The sequence below is a fragment of the Pseudopodoces humilis genome, chromosome 9 (assembly GCF_049639895.1).
Source record: "Pseudopodoces humilis isolate 2021_Gansu_Grassland_sample_001 chromosome 9, ASM4963989v1, whole genome shotgun sequence".
NCBI lineage: Eukaryota > Metazoa > Chordata > Aves > Passeriformes > Paridae > Pseudopodoces > Pseudopodoces humilis.
Genome location: NC_142208.1, coordinates 8,732,849 through 8,749,391, shown reverse-complemented (window position 1 = coordinate 8,749,391; position 16,543 = coordinate 8,732,849). Strand labels below are relative to the sequence as shown.

The 16,543-nt window shown below is 39.2% G+C and overlaps 1 protein-coding gene across 11 annotated transcripts in view; it reads left to right on the top strand.

Annotated features, from left to right (window-relative positions):
* GRID1 (glutamate ionotropic receptor delta type subunit 1) overlaps nucleotides 1-16,543 on the top strand; it is a 554,391-nt gene that overhangs the window by 450,388 nt on the left and 87,460 nt on the right. For all 11 annotated transcript variants that reach the window (XM_088059607.1, XM_088059605.1, XM_088059608.1 and 8 more), the window contains 2 exons: nucleotides 4,448-4,621; nucleotides 15,762-15,923. In XM_088059607.1, coding sequence (XP_087915733.1) covers nucleotides 4,448-4,621; nucleotides 15,762-15,923 — 336 coding nt within the window. The remainder of the gene's footprint in view (nucleotides 1-4,447; nucleotides 4,622-15,761; nucleotides 15,924-16,543) is intronic.

Sequence of the window (16,543 nt, the reverse complement as noted above, 5' to 3'; positions counted from 1 at the left end):
GGGCCGTGTGGAGATGACATTGTCCTCATCACTTGAATACCAGTCAAAAATTTTAGACAGCAGTTGACCTTATTCTTCCTTTTTGGACAGATGATGCTTTCCAAATGATGCTGGTGGTGCTGCCAGCAGATTAATTTATAGATCTTCAGATAAAACTTTCCCAAGCTCAGCCAGGTGATCAGTCAGGGCACAGTGCAGAAAAATGGCTATTGATGCTTTTCCTTTCCCCTCTCAGAACATTCAGAGCATCTTTCCGCTAATCCTTCTCTGGACTCAAGCTCAGTTCTTTTTTCTGCTGTTTTCATAGGTCTCTCTTCACCACTGTTTCATTCATTGCCTACAGGAGGCAGTTTTCTATATGAGGGACAATAAGGTTTCTCATCAACCCCCTGGTGTCATGTATTTCTTTCTTTACATTTCTATCCTGCACTTCCATTGCTTCTGTCAATATTTGTTTTCTTTCCTTTCACCACATCAGATGTGTCCAGTGAGTCTGTAGGTACTGGTCCTCTTGTTCTGAGATTCACATGGCTTCTCAGCTGTCATCTAGGCACTTTATTATTTTCTTTTATACAATATTTTTTGGAAGTTAGAAAAATGAGCAGAAAATAGAATAGTAATTATCAGATAACGTCTATCTCAGCTAGATACTTTTTTCCCCAAGGGCAATATGTAGGAAGGTGTAAGGTAATCAATGATGAGCAGAGTTTTCTTAGCACATGGCTGTAGAGCAACATTGGGAAAACTCACTTTGAGAGTAAAAGACCTTTAGAATGTAGTGGTTTTTCTTCACTCTTTTTGAGAATATTTTCCCAGAAATGTCTATGTTACATGCATTTTGGGTGATCAACAGTTAGTCCCTGTGCAAATTGTTGTGGCCTAGTTTTCGCTTGGGTAGAAACAACACTGGGGTTCTGCTCACTTTTTCTCTTTATATGGAAGTGCCTAAGATTGTTTTCTTTGTTTAATTTTAAAGCACCAAACTGTGTAATGATATTTGTCTTTACTTTGATAACCAGAAGTTAGTAAATCTTTAACACTTCCCTATATCTTAATTCTTCTTGGAAAAATTCAGATCTTTTAATGATCATTCATGAATGCAAGTGGGGCAAGCATTCTAAGATATTCTCAAATCATAGAAAAATACAGAGTAAAAAAGTCTAAAAATTGAATAGAAATACAAGGAACACAGTGTGGAAATTTCATAATATTTGGGAAATGACACATTTCAATGCAAAATGTAGCAATTTGCAATTACAATTTATTCTAATTGTATTCCAGGTACTCTATATTTATTACTTGCCTACGGAAATCCTACTTCTCTCCTTTTGGCTGCGATCTTTAACACCGCAGCATTTATATTTATTTATTTATTCTCACAAAGATCTGTGAGTTTTCTTTTCCTGATAACTGCTTGAAAGTTACACTTAGAGTTGGGACAGTACTGGATATGTACCTGAATCCTGCCCAAAGAAACGTGTAGGGTTTAGAACTGGCCTGATTCTAATGCAGTGGAATTCCACAGAAAAAGTCTCAGTCAGCTAGGAGCAGGGTCATGGATGAGCTTTGATGAGTTGTTTTATCAATGAATTCCACACTAATACCAATGGTGGGTTTTTTTGTTTGTTTTGTCCAGTTTTTACTATCATTTTGTGTAGTTTTCTTTGTCCCCACCTCAAGAGAATTTTTAGTATGGAATAATAATTTGTTAAATCAGAGGATCTTTCACTGTATAGGCACTCACTATAATCTGAGAAAGACATCTGGACACCCAGTCCTTATATCTATAAATGAGCTAATTAAATTAAATTAAATTATGACTATGACCATGTAGAGACTTTTAGGAGCATTGGGTAAAAAGAAGTGAGGTGTAGTACTGGATGTGTGGGAGGACAGTGAGGATGGGAGTTGGGCAGGTGATTGTGCTCACTTGTGTTAGACCGTTTTCTGTGGTAAGAAAAGTGGATGGTGTCCTTTCTTTAAAGGATGAATATTTTTATTTACATATATGGGTGTGTATATACATGTGTGTGTCTGTCTGCTCATGTGGATGCAGTGAAGCCAGCAATTCATAAATGTTAAATAAATCTATCTACAGGGTAAACTGCAGTGAACCTTCTAGAAAAATAGCTAACTGAATGAGGTTTTCTGGATTTTCAACAAGTGTTCATTTATAGATGTAAATAGTGCATTGAGGGGAGTTAGAATAACCCACCAAACAGCATTGATACTACTGAAAAAATATAAATAAATCTCTGCCTTGTCTCCATGAGCATCCTTGTTCTCACTGCTGATCTGCTTAATCTTCCAGTTTTCTCAGGGATATATTTTCTGGAAATATGTTTTGGTTCTTTAAATTATTAATGTCATTAAAATTTATAATTTTCTGTCATTACCTCTAGGAAAATAGAGATTGTAATGTGAAACATAATTGTCTCATTTCACGATTTGTGTTATGATAGTTGAGCACAGCTAAAGCGGATTTAAGTATTCCCCTGAGCAATGTGACATGGTATTGTAAACTAACTGAAGTTCTGTGTGTGCAGATAAATAAACAGATAAACCAATTCCACAAATGACCAATATCTGTGTTTCTGAGACATCTTTGAAAGGCTGTGTATCACTTAGAGGGGATGCAAAATGTGTGTGGTGAGAGCTGAACTGAAGGTTTGGATGATTTGTGATTATATTTTTTTTTTTAGTTTTTGGCCATGTGGTCTGAGTGTGCCTACCAAGGGATACAGCCTAGGAGGTTATGAGTTAAAGCTGTGCCATACAATTGTCTCTTCCTCTGACTTCAGCTTAGACACAGTGTGTGGTTTTAACACCCCTCCGATCCACAGGGGGGAAATCTGGAGGGGTCTGTAGAGCTTGTGGGTCTGTGTCTCCTTGCAAGGCTAGAAAATGCTGCCCAGCATTTCCTATTAAGCCTCAAAATCTTTGTCTCCTATAAGAATATATTTGTTTTCTGATTTACTGTTTTCATGCCACACCAGTTGGTCCATCATTAATGCAATGAATTTCACCTTTTTCAAGGTTAAAAATTCATGTTCCTAAAAAAACAATGGGAAATCAGTAAAGAAGCACTAAATTGAGCCAAGATACAGTACTAGTCAACCATAACAAGTAATTATTATAACCCCATGGTCATTTCACTCACAGCTTGACAGAGAAAATGGCAAGAAAACAAAGTATTTTTTTTCTTGAATGTTAAATGTTCAGGGCCAGGTCCACTTCTGCTGATGATGCATCACAAGATGTGGGCCCTGTTGACCATGTACCTGCGGCCACATAAGTAATTTGTAGCGCCCTAAGCTGCAAGGGGCTGAGAGAGCCCTGTGCAGGCTGGGCACTGGGCTGGCCCAGCTGTGCAGCCAGGGCAGTCCAGCTGTGCTGGGGATAGGCTGATGTGACTTGCAGATGCTGCTGGTGGCCCTGGTGATGAGCTCAGATGGATGGCAGCTGCCTGGCAGCAGTGCCTGCCTTTCCTCACAGTGAGCTCCTGCCAGGGTGAAAACATTGCAAGCTGCACTTTTGTTATGATTTCAGGATCATCTAAGCCTGTGATTTTCAAACTGGGTTGAAAAAAAAAAATAAAAATGTTTTGGTTTTGTGCATTTCTTTAAACACAAAATGTGTAAAGTATGGAGTTGAGCTGGTTTCAGTCTCGCTATAAGAGCAGTAGTAGGTGCAGGCTCCTTCTGGAGCTTGCAGTCTGATGGATTAGGAGGTTGGGGTGTAAAGGTCTGCAGAGAAACTTTAGAAATTGTGAAGCCTGGAAAGAAAAGCAGCCTGTCCTTGAGGTCTCCTTATATCTCATCCCAGATTATTCTGTGTGCAGAAACTGATGTTACTAAATGTGTCAAACCCCTCCATAAAGTTTCTCCTATTTTTTATTTCCTAATACAGACAACCTCAAAAGACTTCCATGAGTCATTATCAGGATTAGTCTGTAGAAATGATCTACTGTACTTGTGGGAAAAGTGCTTTCTTGTAATGTTGTTCACAGGTGAAAGAGCCATATTTTCTGAAGACTGTTATATTTTTCGATTGTTATTTTGTCCTGAGGATATAGTGAGGTCCTAGTCTGTCAAACTAAAGGTCTTTCTATATAAATTTCATTTCAAGGCTCTTTTTCTAAAATTTTTCTTAAGAAATCTATTGAGACCATTTTGGTGCTTTCCTTTGAGGAGCTACATCTGCAAAATTGTAGTATTGTCAAAATAGATGTTACTGTGTTAGGCTGTTGCTGTTTTATTTTGTTTCAGATGATGTATAAAAAAAACAGCATTGTTGTTACTAAACACAAAATACTGTTTGCCTAACATGTGCATCTGTAACATTTTTCTCCTATTGTCTTTCAAAAAACATTTAACCAGTAATGAAATAAATATATAAAATGTCTGGACAAATATATGTTTTTAAATGACTGTGTCTCCATTCACAGGAAATCACTGATAATGAAATATTAGAGTTGGTGCATAGTGCTCTGGGGAGGATGACAGTTATCCGGCAAATTTTCCCTCTGTCAAGGGACAACAACCAGAGGTGCATGAGAAACAACCACCGAATATCATCCCTGCTGTGTGATCCACAGGAAGGCTATCTTCAGATGCTGCAGGTCAGTAGCTGTGCACAGCAGAAAAATGTCCATCTTAGGAATTTGTCATGGGACAGTTTTCTGTGGCTGTATTAACTCAGAGGAGGAAAGAAATGAATACAGATAGATCTGAGGATGTAACCTTTGGCCAACTTTTCTTGACTTTATTAACTTATTTTATTTCCCAGTGTTGAGTGCTTTAGGTGTGATGTTACATCCATGAAGTATCAGCAAGTGGTTGCACTAATTCAGAGCTGATTTTGCATATTTAATTCTCTTAAGAATATTCTTATATTTGAAAAATTTTGTGTCATCATATTCTTATGGCATTTCTGCTTGCTTACTGTATTTATGCTTATTAGACATCTATTGTGAAAGAGTTAATCTGGGAGGATAATAGAACTCTGATAGGTATTGGGCTGCAGAGCATTTCATATTTAGCTAATGGACTGAATCAAGCTGATGTATTCAGTCTGTCCCTTTTCCATAGTCTCAGAAGTCATCATAAGATGATAATTGAGTGTGTAAAATATGCACTGCTAGTTCAAGTTTCAGGTTTTGATAACACATTTGACTCTGGTGTTAGCAGCATCTTGACATTTCTTGGCAATTTGTCCCAGATATCAGAATTTTTCTTCCAGTAATTTAAATATTATCTAATAGGTGCTATTTCCACTGATAGTGCAATAATTCAGAAACAAAGGCCTTGGACTTTCAATGGGACTTGTGTATTTTGGTTTACTTTAGACACAGTTAAAAATCTCATTTGTATCACTGCTGAAGGTGTTGGATATAGCTATAAACTTTAGTGGGACTTAGAATATAAACTCAGTTAAAACCATTTAATTGAAAACTTAGTCTTAAATGGGGATGGGTTGAGTGAGGACATGGTGGTTGAGCCTATGGGCTCTCCTGTGTGGGTGTGTGTGGTGGAGTCATCGAGAGGGGCTTGGTTAGGCTTGGGGAGGGGCTGTCACCAGCCTGGGCTGCTGCAGCCTGGTCAGGAGGGTGGTGTGGCGTCAGGACTCATGCAAGATGGAACTCCTGTCCTGGTCTGGAAGACTTTCAGATCAGGAAGGGCAGGGAGATTGTCAGGAAGGGAAGTGGATTAAGATTTTCCAAGGGATAGCGGTGTTAATTTTACTTATTTGCACCCTACTAAAAAGTTGTAGCTGCAGAGACTGAAATCCTTTAAGGGACAGATACGAACAGTTCCTCCTTGAGGAGAAGCTCTATTGGCTCAGGTTCTGTCCTAGCCATGGCAAAGTTTGGGAAAAGCCAAACACACCCCCTGTAGTTCTGAGCATGGCTGTATTCTTTCTGCACAGGGGAAAGTCTATGTCTGCCTTGGCTTAGAAAGAAAAGACACTTTTGATCTTTGTTAGTTACTCTGAGGTATGCTGTAATGAGAACAAAGGCCGCTCATTTCAGAGGATCAAAGCAATTTCCAGTATGATGAAAAATTATCTATGCTGCACCAACAAATCACACATTGGGGAATAATCTTCCATTACAGCAGGATTTTGAGTATTGCTGCCTGTGCTGGTTTGTGCATAATCTAATTCAGACTCATCTGAAGGACTCATCTGACAGGCCTGCGAGCAAGTTCTAATTTGAAAATTTGCACACTGGTAACTGGTAACTGGTTTGCTAGCACCAGCAGCCTCCTATTGCTAAATGTCCTATTACTAAATTTCATTGATAAGGACTTTTAGATAAGGACCATCTTCCTGCTGATTTTCAGATGTGGATTTTAGGAAACAAAACATTTCTCAGTTTCTATCTTCCAGAAACATTATGCCACCTTGGGAACTGTCTTTGAGAGAGTGGTATGGTAATGTTACGCTTTGCCCATTAGTTCCTTCTCTATGAACTTAAAAACAAGAGATATAAAGAAGTGCAGAGGTGAAAAGTTTCTAGCAGCTGATTCCATAACTTTCATGTCCAATTGAATTGACATGCAAGACAGAGGGCACATGTGAGAGTTCTCCAAATTAACTGTCCCCAGTATATTTTTAAATGTCTATAGATTGAATACTGGATGCTTTTATTATGTGCAGTTACACCTGAAGTGCTCCATAGCTGCATTTATTTTTCATAGATTTTGCCAAAATACCTTATGTAGCACCTTGCAGACGTACAGCTCATATTAATTTGAGTGTGACTGACATGTTATTAATGGTCCTGTAATTCAGGTACTTGCAATTTTCTGTTTCCTTTTTCCTACTTAAAGAAAAATAGCGGTGACCTTTTGCTGTACAGAAGTACATCACTGAATTACCCCTGTTGCCAGAGGCTGCAGGAGCACCAAGCCCCATGTCAGGCCGCATGAATCCACCAGAGCCAGTGACCGCCTGCCAGCACTGAGTCTTTGTGTTACTTTGAAGTACTTTGATAAACACCACAGCTTGGAAATCCCTGTCTCATTCTCCCTTGGGCAGTCTCATATTAATAATTGTTTGTTGTCAAGGTAACTTACCAGCTATTGTTGGTTAATTATTTATTTAATGACTTTGAAAAATAATAAGCTAATCTCTGTCAACCTCTAGCTGTAGTATTTTTCTAGGGGAGAATTTAGCACTTTTAACAAGCTAGTGAAGAAAGAAACATTTACGTCATGGATTATTAACTTTGTTCTGGCTAAATTAATGAAAATCTTTTTGGAACGATTTTGTTCTCTGTGTCTTTAGTACCATATCCTGGAAGGTTGTTTTTCAGTGGGTGATCATCCCAGTTTGGCATTCTGACAAGCCTTTTAAAGATCAGGCTGTTCTGCAAGCTCATCCAAAAACTCATCTGTTCTGAATGCTTTGTGGAAATCCAATCTTATTCCATCAACCCACTTGTCAAAATTTTGCTCATGCCCTTATTTCTTGCACGTATAATATACTCAGCTGGGTTTCTGCTTCAAGTGGAGAAAAAGCTTTATAAAGTTTCCTGTCTTGATAATTTTATTTGACTTCAGAAGACTGCATTCCTCTCTGTCTTATTCTTCAGGTAGGACTTTTTGTGTCCATCTCATTTACTTTTGGTAAATGGAAAAGACACAGTTTAGAACTTGCTTTCTTCCATTGGCCACTGGTATCCTGTGGTTGGGGCCATCAGTGTTGTCAGTGTTGCCTCATCTGGAGAGAAAGCACTGAAGCACTTCAGAATTTATAGCTAAATCTAGTTAGTCCTAGTCAGACCTGGCATGTATTCTCACATGGCATTTGAATGGTATATAGTGGTATAATTGATATTAAACATTTTAGATTATTTCAGAAATATTCCTACAGACTCAATTTGAAAAACTTTTGCTTTATAACTTGATTATTTCCAAAATATTTCCCTTTAAGTATTAGTTTTCATGGTATTCTACAAACTTGATTTTTTATGAAGGTATTTATTTATTTCATCAGGTTAGTCACAATGCATTCATAAATTCAAAATCAGATTTTTGTTTGTTTATGTTTTATTAAGAAAGATTTCTCTTTAGAAATGTAGTTCCCGTTACTTTGTTTTTGCCCTTGCTTACCATTTATGCAGTTGATGAGTTCAACCAATGTAAGATTCTAAACATATTAAAATATATTACAGGGACACAGTGTATCTGAAATCATTCAGCATGACCCAAAATACATAGTAGGATTTAAAAGGAAAAAACAAAACTCCAGCATACTGTGTCACAAAACTGATGGGGTTATTCCTGATTGAGAGTCCAGCCTTTCTGCTGAAGAACTATTCCAGGCATTGCTTGGACATATTTGAGGAGATGTTGAGAAGTGTGGGAGGGTATTCATTGAAAGAGCTAATCTTCTGCTTGAGTAAAATTTCCATTCTTCAGCGATATGTCCATCAGATATCTATGTAGGCATCTCAGCAGTTGCTCCTACAAAGCTGGGTTTTTATTTCTGATCTATTTTCTGTTCGGGAATCACTGCAATTTAACTACTGTAAGTGAAGTTACTTTTTTAGGATGTGTTTGAGTGCCTAAACTTAAGGGCCTGATCTTGCAGTTTTATCCAACTAAATGGCCTTATTCTCATTTGGCTTGTTAACAATTGTAGAGTGCTACTGAGGGGCAGTAAATATTGATTAAACCCTATTAAAGCATTCACTTTCTCCCATAAAGGATTGATGAGCCACATTTTTCCTTTTCCTCCAGTGCAAACCTATATTTGCTACTCTCTTTAGCAATGTTTTATTTGGATTTTTGGCCAGATGTTTAGTCACAGTGAAATTGTTTCTGAGTACAATGTGAATGTAAAGTATCCTTGAACTGACTTTACTGCCCATTGCACAGCACAAATCTCTCCCCAAAGCTCAATGACGTGTGTTTTCTATAAGGTGTGTTAGCAGAAGAATTCATTAAAACCCCAAAGCACTGCGGGTGTCCCGTGGCAATGGGGGATTTGTGATCACACTGGAGGCTAAAACCCCACGTAAGCTCTGCAGTGGCCTTTTCCTCTCTGCCTCTATTGACTGCTGGATTTTTCTATTTGCATAATTATTTCATTGAATTTTTGTTCACTGCTCAATCAGGAAGTAGACACTAGCAGCTCAAAGAAAGCATCAGTACCTCCATTTTTCATTTGTTATTGCCTCTGAAACCTAATTTATACCTATATTTATTTATAAATGAGGTAGGATAAAATTATAATCTTGTAAGCTGTTTTGAAATTTCAGCATTTACCTCTCGTCCTTCTGTTTGACTCTTGGTTGTGTTCAGTTTTCTTTATCAAGGCACTCCTTCTAGACTTGCATAGTTAGTGTTCTCTGTGCCAAGTTCCTGAGGTATTTAGTGAGTGAAGCTAATGCCTCCAGCTAACAAACTTGAGCATTACAGGGTAATCCAGGCCTTGTATCATTGTTGACATGTTGTTACAAAACATACTGGCAAAGAAAACACTCATAATGGTGTTAAATGCCCATAATAAATAGCTGAAGGACTGTGAGCATTCAGAGAATAGAACCTGTAGGAAGGGAAGAGTGTTGTGCTATGTGTAACCGCGTAAAGAAAATTAAAAAGGAAAGAAGAGCTGCTTATCAATTAAAAAGAGATTCTAGAGTTCAGTCTTGCAAAGAACTCTTTGAAAAGCTCATTGATATTCTTAAAATTAAAATGGGCAACACACTAAATAATACAGTAGTTAGAATCCTTACTGTCAGACAGAAGCCTTGAATAAACATACAGTTGAGGCCTGGTTTTTTTGTGGTTGTAGGAGAATTGTAGTAATATTATTTCATTTGCCTTAGGGATAATAAATAAATAGCCCTTTGGAAGTTTGAAGCTGACATTTGAGTCTCTAATGAATGTTTGTTTTTGACTGTGTTTCCCATGAATGCCAGACTGCTGGCCGTGATTTCGCTCTCCCTGAGCAGGAAGTGTGTATTTATAGCAGGCTGTGGTGCGCTGTCTCACGGTGCGCTCTGCCCAGGAGAGAGCCTGATGGGTGTGGGCAGGACGAGGACAAACAGCAGCCAGCCCCAGCCTCCCTGGGGACAGCGGTGGCCGGGCAGGGATGTGGTGTGGCACCCCGTGTGCCCCTGCCCAGCTGCGGCTGCTGAAGGGAGAGGCCGCAGTATCCAGGAGTGGCCGGGCCCCGTCTCCTGGTGCAGGGAGCTGCCCGAGAAAGTGTGTCCAGGCACAGAACCTCCAGGCACAGAACCTCCAGGCACAGAACCTCCAGGCACACCTGGCTGAGCTGCAGGAGGCCCTGGAAAGGGAGGAACATCAGGGAGGCTGGGAAGGAGTTGGAGAGCTGGCTCCAAGCACAGTCTGCAGTGGGCCCACAGCTAAACAGACCCAAACTCTCGCACTGGCACACCCAGGAGGGAGGGAGGGGGGACAGTGATGAGGAGAGTGAAAACTTGCAAAAGCAAGGATCTGCAGGAGGAAGAGACTTTCCCCAAATCCTGAAGTGCCCTTGCAGAGCCGCTTCACCACTCGGCAGGCTGAAAAGACCCTTCGCATCAGGGGAGAGGCTGGAGCTGAGTAAGGCAGCCTCATCTGCTCCTTGTGTAGCACCCAGCTCAACTAAGAAAAGGCAGGAGGTGACTTTCTCCTGAGGGACGTGGAGGCACCTGGCTGCTGATATAACACTGTGCCAGGGATGTGACTGAGAGACTACCAGGCCTCATACAGTCCAGTGATCATTATCTGCTGCTGTTGGTCGCTGTGGGCCTCAGTGATACAGCCAGGAGTGGTCTGAGGAGGATCCAGAAGGAAGAGGAAGTCAGTCAAAAATGCCAGGATGCCTGCATGGATGAACGAGTAGTTCCTGGATAAATCAAAACACCAGAAGGAAGTCTATAGAGACTGGAATCTGGGACAGGAAGCTGGTGAGAAATACAGAGAAATTTTCTGAGCAGTCAGCATGTGGAAAACTAAAGCCTTGATAGAATTAAGTCTGGCCACAAATGTCTAGGGAAAATCCAAAATCTTCTATATGTACAGTTGGTGATAAAAGCAAAATGAGGGAAAATATGAACCTTCTTTGAATGGAAATAGGAGACTTGGTTACTCAGGATAAGGAGAAGGCTAAGGTACTCAATTTATTTGCCTCAGTCCTCACTGGCAAGTGCTCCAGTCAGAAGCTGTGAATGCCCCATCGCTGGCAGTGTCCAAGACCAGGATGGACAGGGCTTTGAACAGCCTGTCTAATGAATGGCATTCCTGCCCACACCAGCGGGGCTGGAATTAGATGATCTTAAAGATTCCTTCTAACCCAAGAAATTCTGTCATTCTTTGAAACATATTTAAGAAAATGAAACAGGTCAAATTTTTGTTCCCTATGCTCTAACAATATCCTTGTTAGCACACCATTATACCATAAACAAACCAATCTTTGCTGCCCCCAGTAAGATGCACTCTGTCATTAGAGACACAAATGTGCAGCTGCACTGGGCAGTACTTGAACTCTGAAAGCTGACACACCGGTTTAGGGCATGCTGGGGTGTGCATAGCAGTCACCATGATCTCTCAGGCAGCATGCATTTCTGGCAGGCTGCACTTGCTCTGAACTCCTCTTCCATCTGTTTCATCCTTGGAGCTGACTACTGTGGCTAGTCACAGAGTGATTTTGGCAATAGTAAGGTACAGATCCCCAGCTTGGGAATGAGTTTTTGAAGTAGTGACATCTCAGTGTCAGCTTGCCTTCCAGCTAATCTCTTCAGCATTCTCTGGCTGTACTCCTGGCTCTGGTGGCCACTCAGGAGCTGGGGTCAGTCTTTGTGGCTTTCTGGCCTTTTCAGAAGAGCACTTGTCTGTGATTAGTCCCTCTGAAGGAGCTAAGAGCTTTCTTCATACATAACTTTAAGTAAAATAATTTAAAAAATCTCATGAAGTTCACATAGAAACTTCCATGAAATGACATTTAATACTGTGATAGATTTTAATTCTTGAATATTTCTGCTGTGCTCTACTAGTGTATGGTGGGTTTATTTCTTCAGTGCAAAAAAGAGATTCATAATGTCTGGAATAATTTCCAGAAGATAAACCAGAACATGCCTAAAATTATTCATGTACAGGGTATATTCTTTAACATATTGGTGAAGCAGTCACCATCATTTTTATAGCAGATAGATCAAAAACCATTTCAGTACCTCCAGCTCTGACCCTGTCAACAATGGAGTGAAAGAACTAAAAATTACTGTCACTTCCTCCAAACATGACCAAAATGAAATACTTTGTTCTAGTCTAGGAATTTTTATTCTGTTAAGGGGAATCTCTTCAGACAGATGTATGTCCTTTCCTCCTCTGTTCCCCTGTGAATATCCAAATGGGGGAATTAAAAAATGCTTCAGAGCTTTGAAAACCCAAAGTAGCCAAGTATGTTGCCTTGTTCCACTTCTTTCTTGCTTTACTACCAATTCTGAATGCTACCTGAAGATGAATGTTTTAAATTAACTATTTTCTCAGACTCTGACAGTACTGATGGAATCAGAGTATAACTGAGCCCTTGGGTATCTCAAAAATTCCCTTTCAGTGGTCCTGTCCATACTCACAGGGAAGTTGACAGCTCACTGAAAATTAAAATATGTGTGCAGGTGCAGTAACAAGGGCATACAGGCCATGTCTGCTGAATTCTTTCTCTTTTCACAGCATCACTATTCTGGAGGCTACAGCAAGCTCACGTTGCAAATATGATTTACGATATATGAAGAGATTTTTCTGTATTTAAATGTAATAAAGAAAATTATTATAGCCCTGAATTTACTGTGAGATTAGGCCAGAATGTTTGTGTCTTTTTTTTTTCTTACTATTACAGATCCAGCCTTAGTTGTGAAAATTGTGTTGCTGTGTTTTTCCTCGCTTGCATATTTTCTGTTCTAAAATAGAAGTGTTGATTGTGTGAGTAAGATGAATCTTACTCTTCCGTAGGATATTGACTCTTCAGTGAGTAATGAGTAAAATGTAGTTATGCATGCATGTCATTTTTACTGGAGTAAATAGAGTATGATTATATGAAGGAAGGAATTTTGCTGATTAAAAAGCACCATTTACTCATGTTTGGGATGAGGCTTTCAGCAAAAGTGTGAGGCTTTCACCAGAGTGGCAAAATACCGGTGGATAATACAACAGAACATACAAGAATATTCTTTCCGTGACAGAAAGTATCTTGGTTTATTCTCTGCAACATTTTCTTCTGCCTTGATACAGATCTCCAGATGAGGAATAAGGACAAATGTAGTAGAAGACTCCTTTTGTGCAGAGCCCCTCTTGCTATCTCTCAGTTTATAGCATTCTCTCAAAAGAAATTAATGGAACAATACTGATGCAAAGTCCATTAAAGGTCTAGCTGAACTATGAGGATTAGGTTGTGAAACACAGCATTGTTTTGTTTTGCTATGCAGCAGGAAGTAATTTGAGTTGGGTACAAGGTTGTGCAGGTTGAGATCCTCAGTGCAATTCTCCCAAGCTCTGTCAGTCACATGTGCAGAACTGTGGTGTCTTCTCCAAGCACACGAAAAGCAGAAAACAGTGTACCCAAGTGCATCTTATTTTGCCTTAAAGCTCTCTGCTAGCAAGCCAAGCACTGTTTTTGGGAATGAGGCTGCAGTTTTTCAGAACTGCAAAAGAACAATGCCAAACAGAGAAAACACAAAGCATTTCTGATCTGTGGGAGTTCCAAGGCAACAGAAAATTAGTTGTCAGTTAAAAGTGAGTGTGTAAAAACAAATTCAGCAAAGAGCAAAGAGGATCATGAAGCCTTATAATAAATGGCATTTTTCCTTATGTATGTAAAATCTGTTTCTAAGAAGTGGATCTTGTGGTGTGTGGTTTGGGGTAGTGTATCTTGTGGGATCTGAGGTTTGTTTTGATTTTTTTCTGTGAAGAGTTGTTTAACCCAGAAGAAAAGTGCCCTTTTGAATAATAAGGATCCGCTTGGTTGCTTTATTTGAAAGTTGTTTGGAAATATCTGCAAAATAGGGAAACAAATGCAATTGAGCAGAAGAAACTTGGTTGCTGGGACTCTTATTAACTCTTCAACTACTTTTCTTAAAACCAGAGGAGGTATGGCAAATAGCTACTTCAGAAAATATTTTAAAAATAAAGGTTTTAACTGGATAAAATAGCAAATACAGGCTATGTGGAATGTTTGCTCAGCAACGCTGGAAAGAAAAGAAGGGAAAGAAGGTGGCAATGCCAAATGAGAGAGATTCTCCCTGATAGTATTTCATAGGTTTTGCATTGTTTTCATGTTAAGATCCCTGGTCTATGCTTAGTAACTTAAATAAATATGTATTTGCAACATCTTTTTTTCTTTGTATTTTGATTCTTTCAAAATTAATTTTTGCTTATATATCTTTTGTTCAGATTTACTTATACTACAAGATACTTCAAAGTGCCTAGGTTTTAAATTTATGTCAAACTCCAGATTATGGAACACGAAACATTTTGTTTCTGAAGATTAGAATCTTACAGATATCAGTTTACTTGCAGCCAGTGATTCAACAGTAATATATGCTTAAGCTTTCACAGAGTGACACTTTTATTGGGATGCTTAGGAAGTCTCATTTATAGGAAGTATGCAGCTGAATTAACTTCTACATGCAACCCTTTCCTGGTCTCTAGGCATTACTTTCTAAGATGTAGAAAAATCCAGGAGATAAATGGCAACGTCAGGGATGACCATGATTAAAGCCTACAGCTAAAAGAAATATTATTATTATTATTATTTCTATTATTATTATTAGTAGTAGTAGTAGTAATAGTAGTAATAGTAGTACCAGTAGTTGTGTTGTTGTTGTTATTGTAGTATTAATAGAAAAAGCTGTATCTGGCCAATGGTTTAAAGTGAAGATTTGAGTTTAGTAAAGACTAAATCTAACCCCAGCCCCCTGTGTATATGTTTGAAGAAGAGGGCATGTGAACTCTGGGAACAGGTGAAGAGTATCTAATGATTTTTTTTTAAATCATTTGCCTTAGCCAGCTTCCACTGCTAAAGTTTTACCATTTGAAGTGGATACCACTGCCTGTCAATGATCTAATCATGTATTGCGAGCCATGCCTTAGTTTAAAAAATTAAATACATAGCTCAGCATTACTAGTGTGGTGTTCTGTTCTTACTGGAGTCTTTGTCATAAATTGTTTATTGTATGTTATTGTATCTCTCATGTAAATTGAAGAATAAGGAGGCCAAATTCAGTAGCTCTGGAGAAAGTGGCACGTAACCAGTCTCATGTATATTTGGTGGAAAGAGATTCTAAGACCAAAATAATACTGTCATTTCTCCTCCTTCTGTTCTAAAGAGTTGCGTGTGCATTGGATTTTGCTGTGCCAGAAATTACCAGCTGCTCAAATGAATAAAACACCCAATACCCTAATTCCATTCTACCTTTCCCTCCTTGCTGAAAAGGACTGACAAAGTAGCAATCATTGTCTTACATTGATAGATAGCTGTACTCCCTCTGTAGTTTGAGTTTATATGTGGAGTGCTCTTTACAGCACTGCATTGCAGTAATGCTCAGGCACTTCCAGTGTGCCAGAATCCATTGGACAGAGGGACCCAGGAGCACAGGAATTTGTCTCGAATGCTTTGACTGTTGAACATGTCAAACATACCCAGCTTTTAGTTCTTATTTATATCTTATTTTGTTTTCTTTGCTGGTTTTTATAGTTTCTTTGGAAGGTGCTCACATAAAAAAAGAGGCTCATTCTTATTATTGTTTGCAGGTTTCCAACCTGTACCTGTATGACAGTGTGCTCATGCTGGCCAATGCTTTCCACAGAAAACTGGAGGACAGGAAGTGGCACAGCATGGCAAGTCTGAACTGCATGAGGAAATCCACCAAACCTTGGAACGGAGGAAGATCAATGCTAGAAACTATTAAGAAGGTGAGAAAAGACAAACCACCATTGTGTGAGCAATTGAAAGAGCTGCTTCACATCTACTTGAGCATTTGAAGAAGGTTTTAACTTCTGTTCAACTTTTCTTTGATGTATTCCAAGCAAGTGATCTACAGTGACCAAGGACAAGCTACAGCTATTAAACAAGCAAATGATTTATGATAAACAGGCTACAAACAGTGCAGTGTGGCTCCAGTGGTGGGTGTTGTACTTCTGTTGTTCTCGTAGCTGCCCTCTGTGGAGGAAGTAGGATCAGGAGTACTCATGGGAATTGATTAATGCATTTTTGCAAGAGGATAACTTTAGGAGCCTGGGGGGGAAGGAGGGGAAACCAGTGACGAGGTTTATGACTTATGTTCCATTTTCTGCGGCTCAGATAGCTTTGTAAGTTAGCTGAGCATTGGTAAGGATCTATTTGTGTACTGTAGCCCAGAGCAGAGAAAAAAAGGATCTGATTTGGCTAAGCTGTCACTAACAGTTGCATTGTCTTGCACAGTGCTAAAATACTCAAATATGGACAGAACTGTGTCTTCGCAGACACATGGCAACTTCTTGTATGAGAGTTACTTGGTCACAAGCAATAGTAGAAAAAAAAACCAAATTTTTTA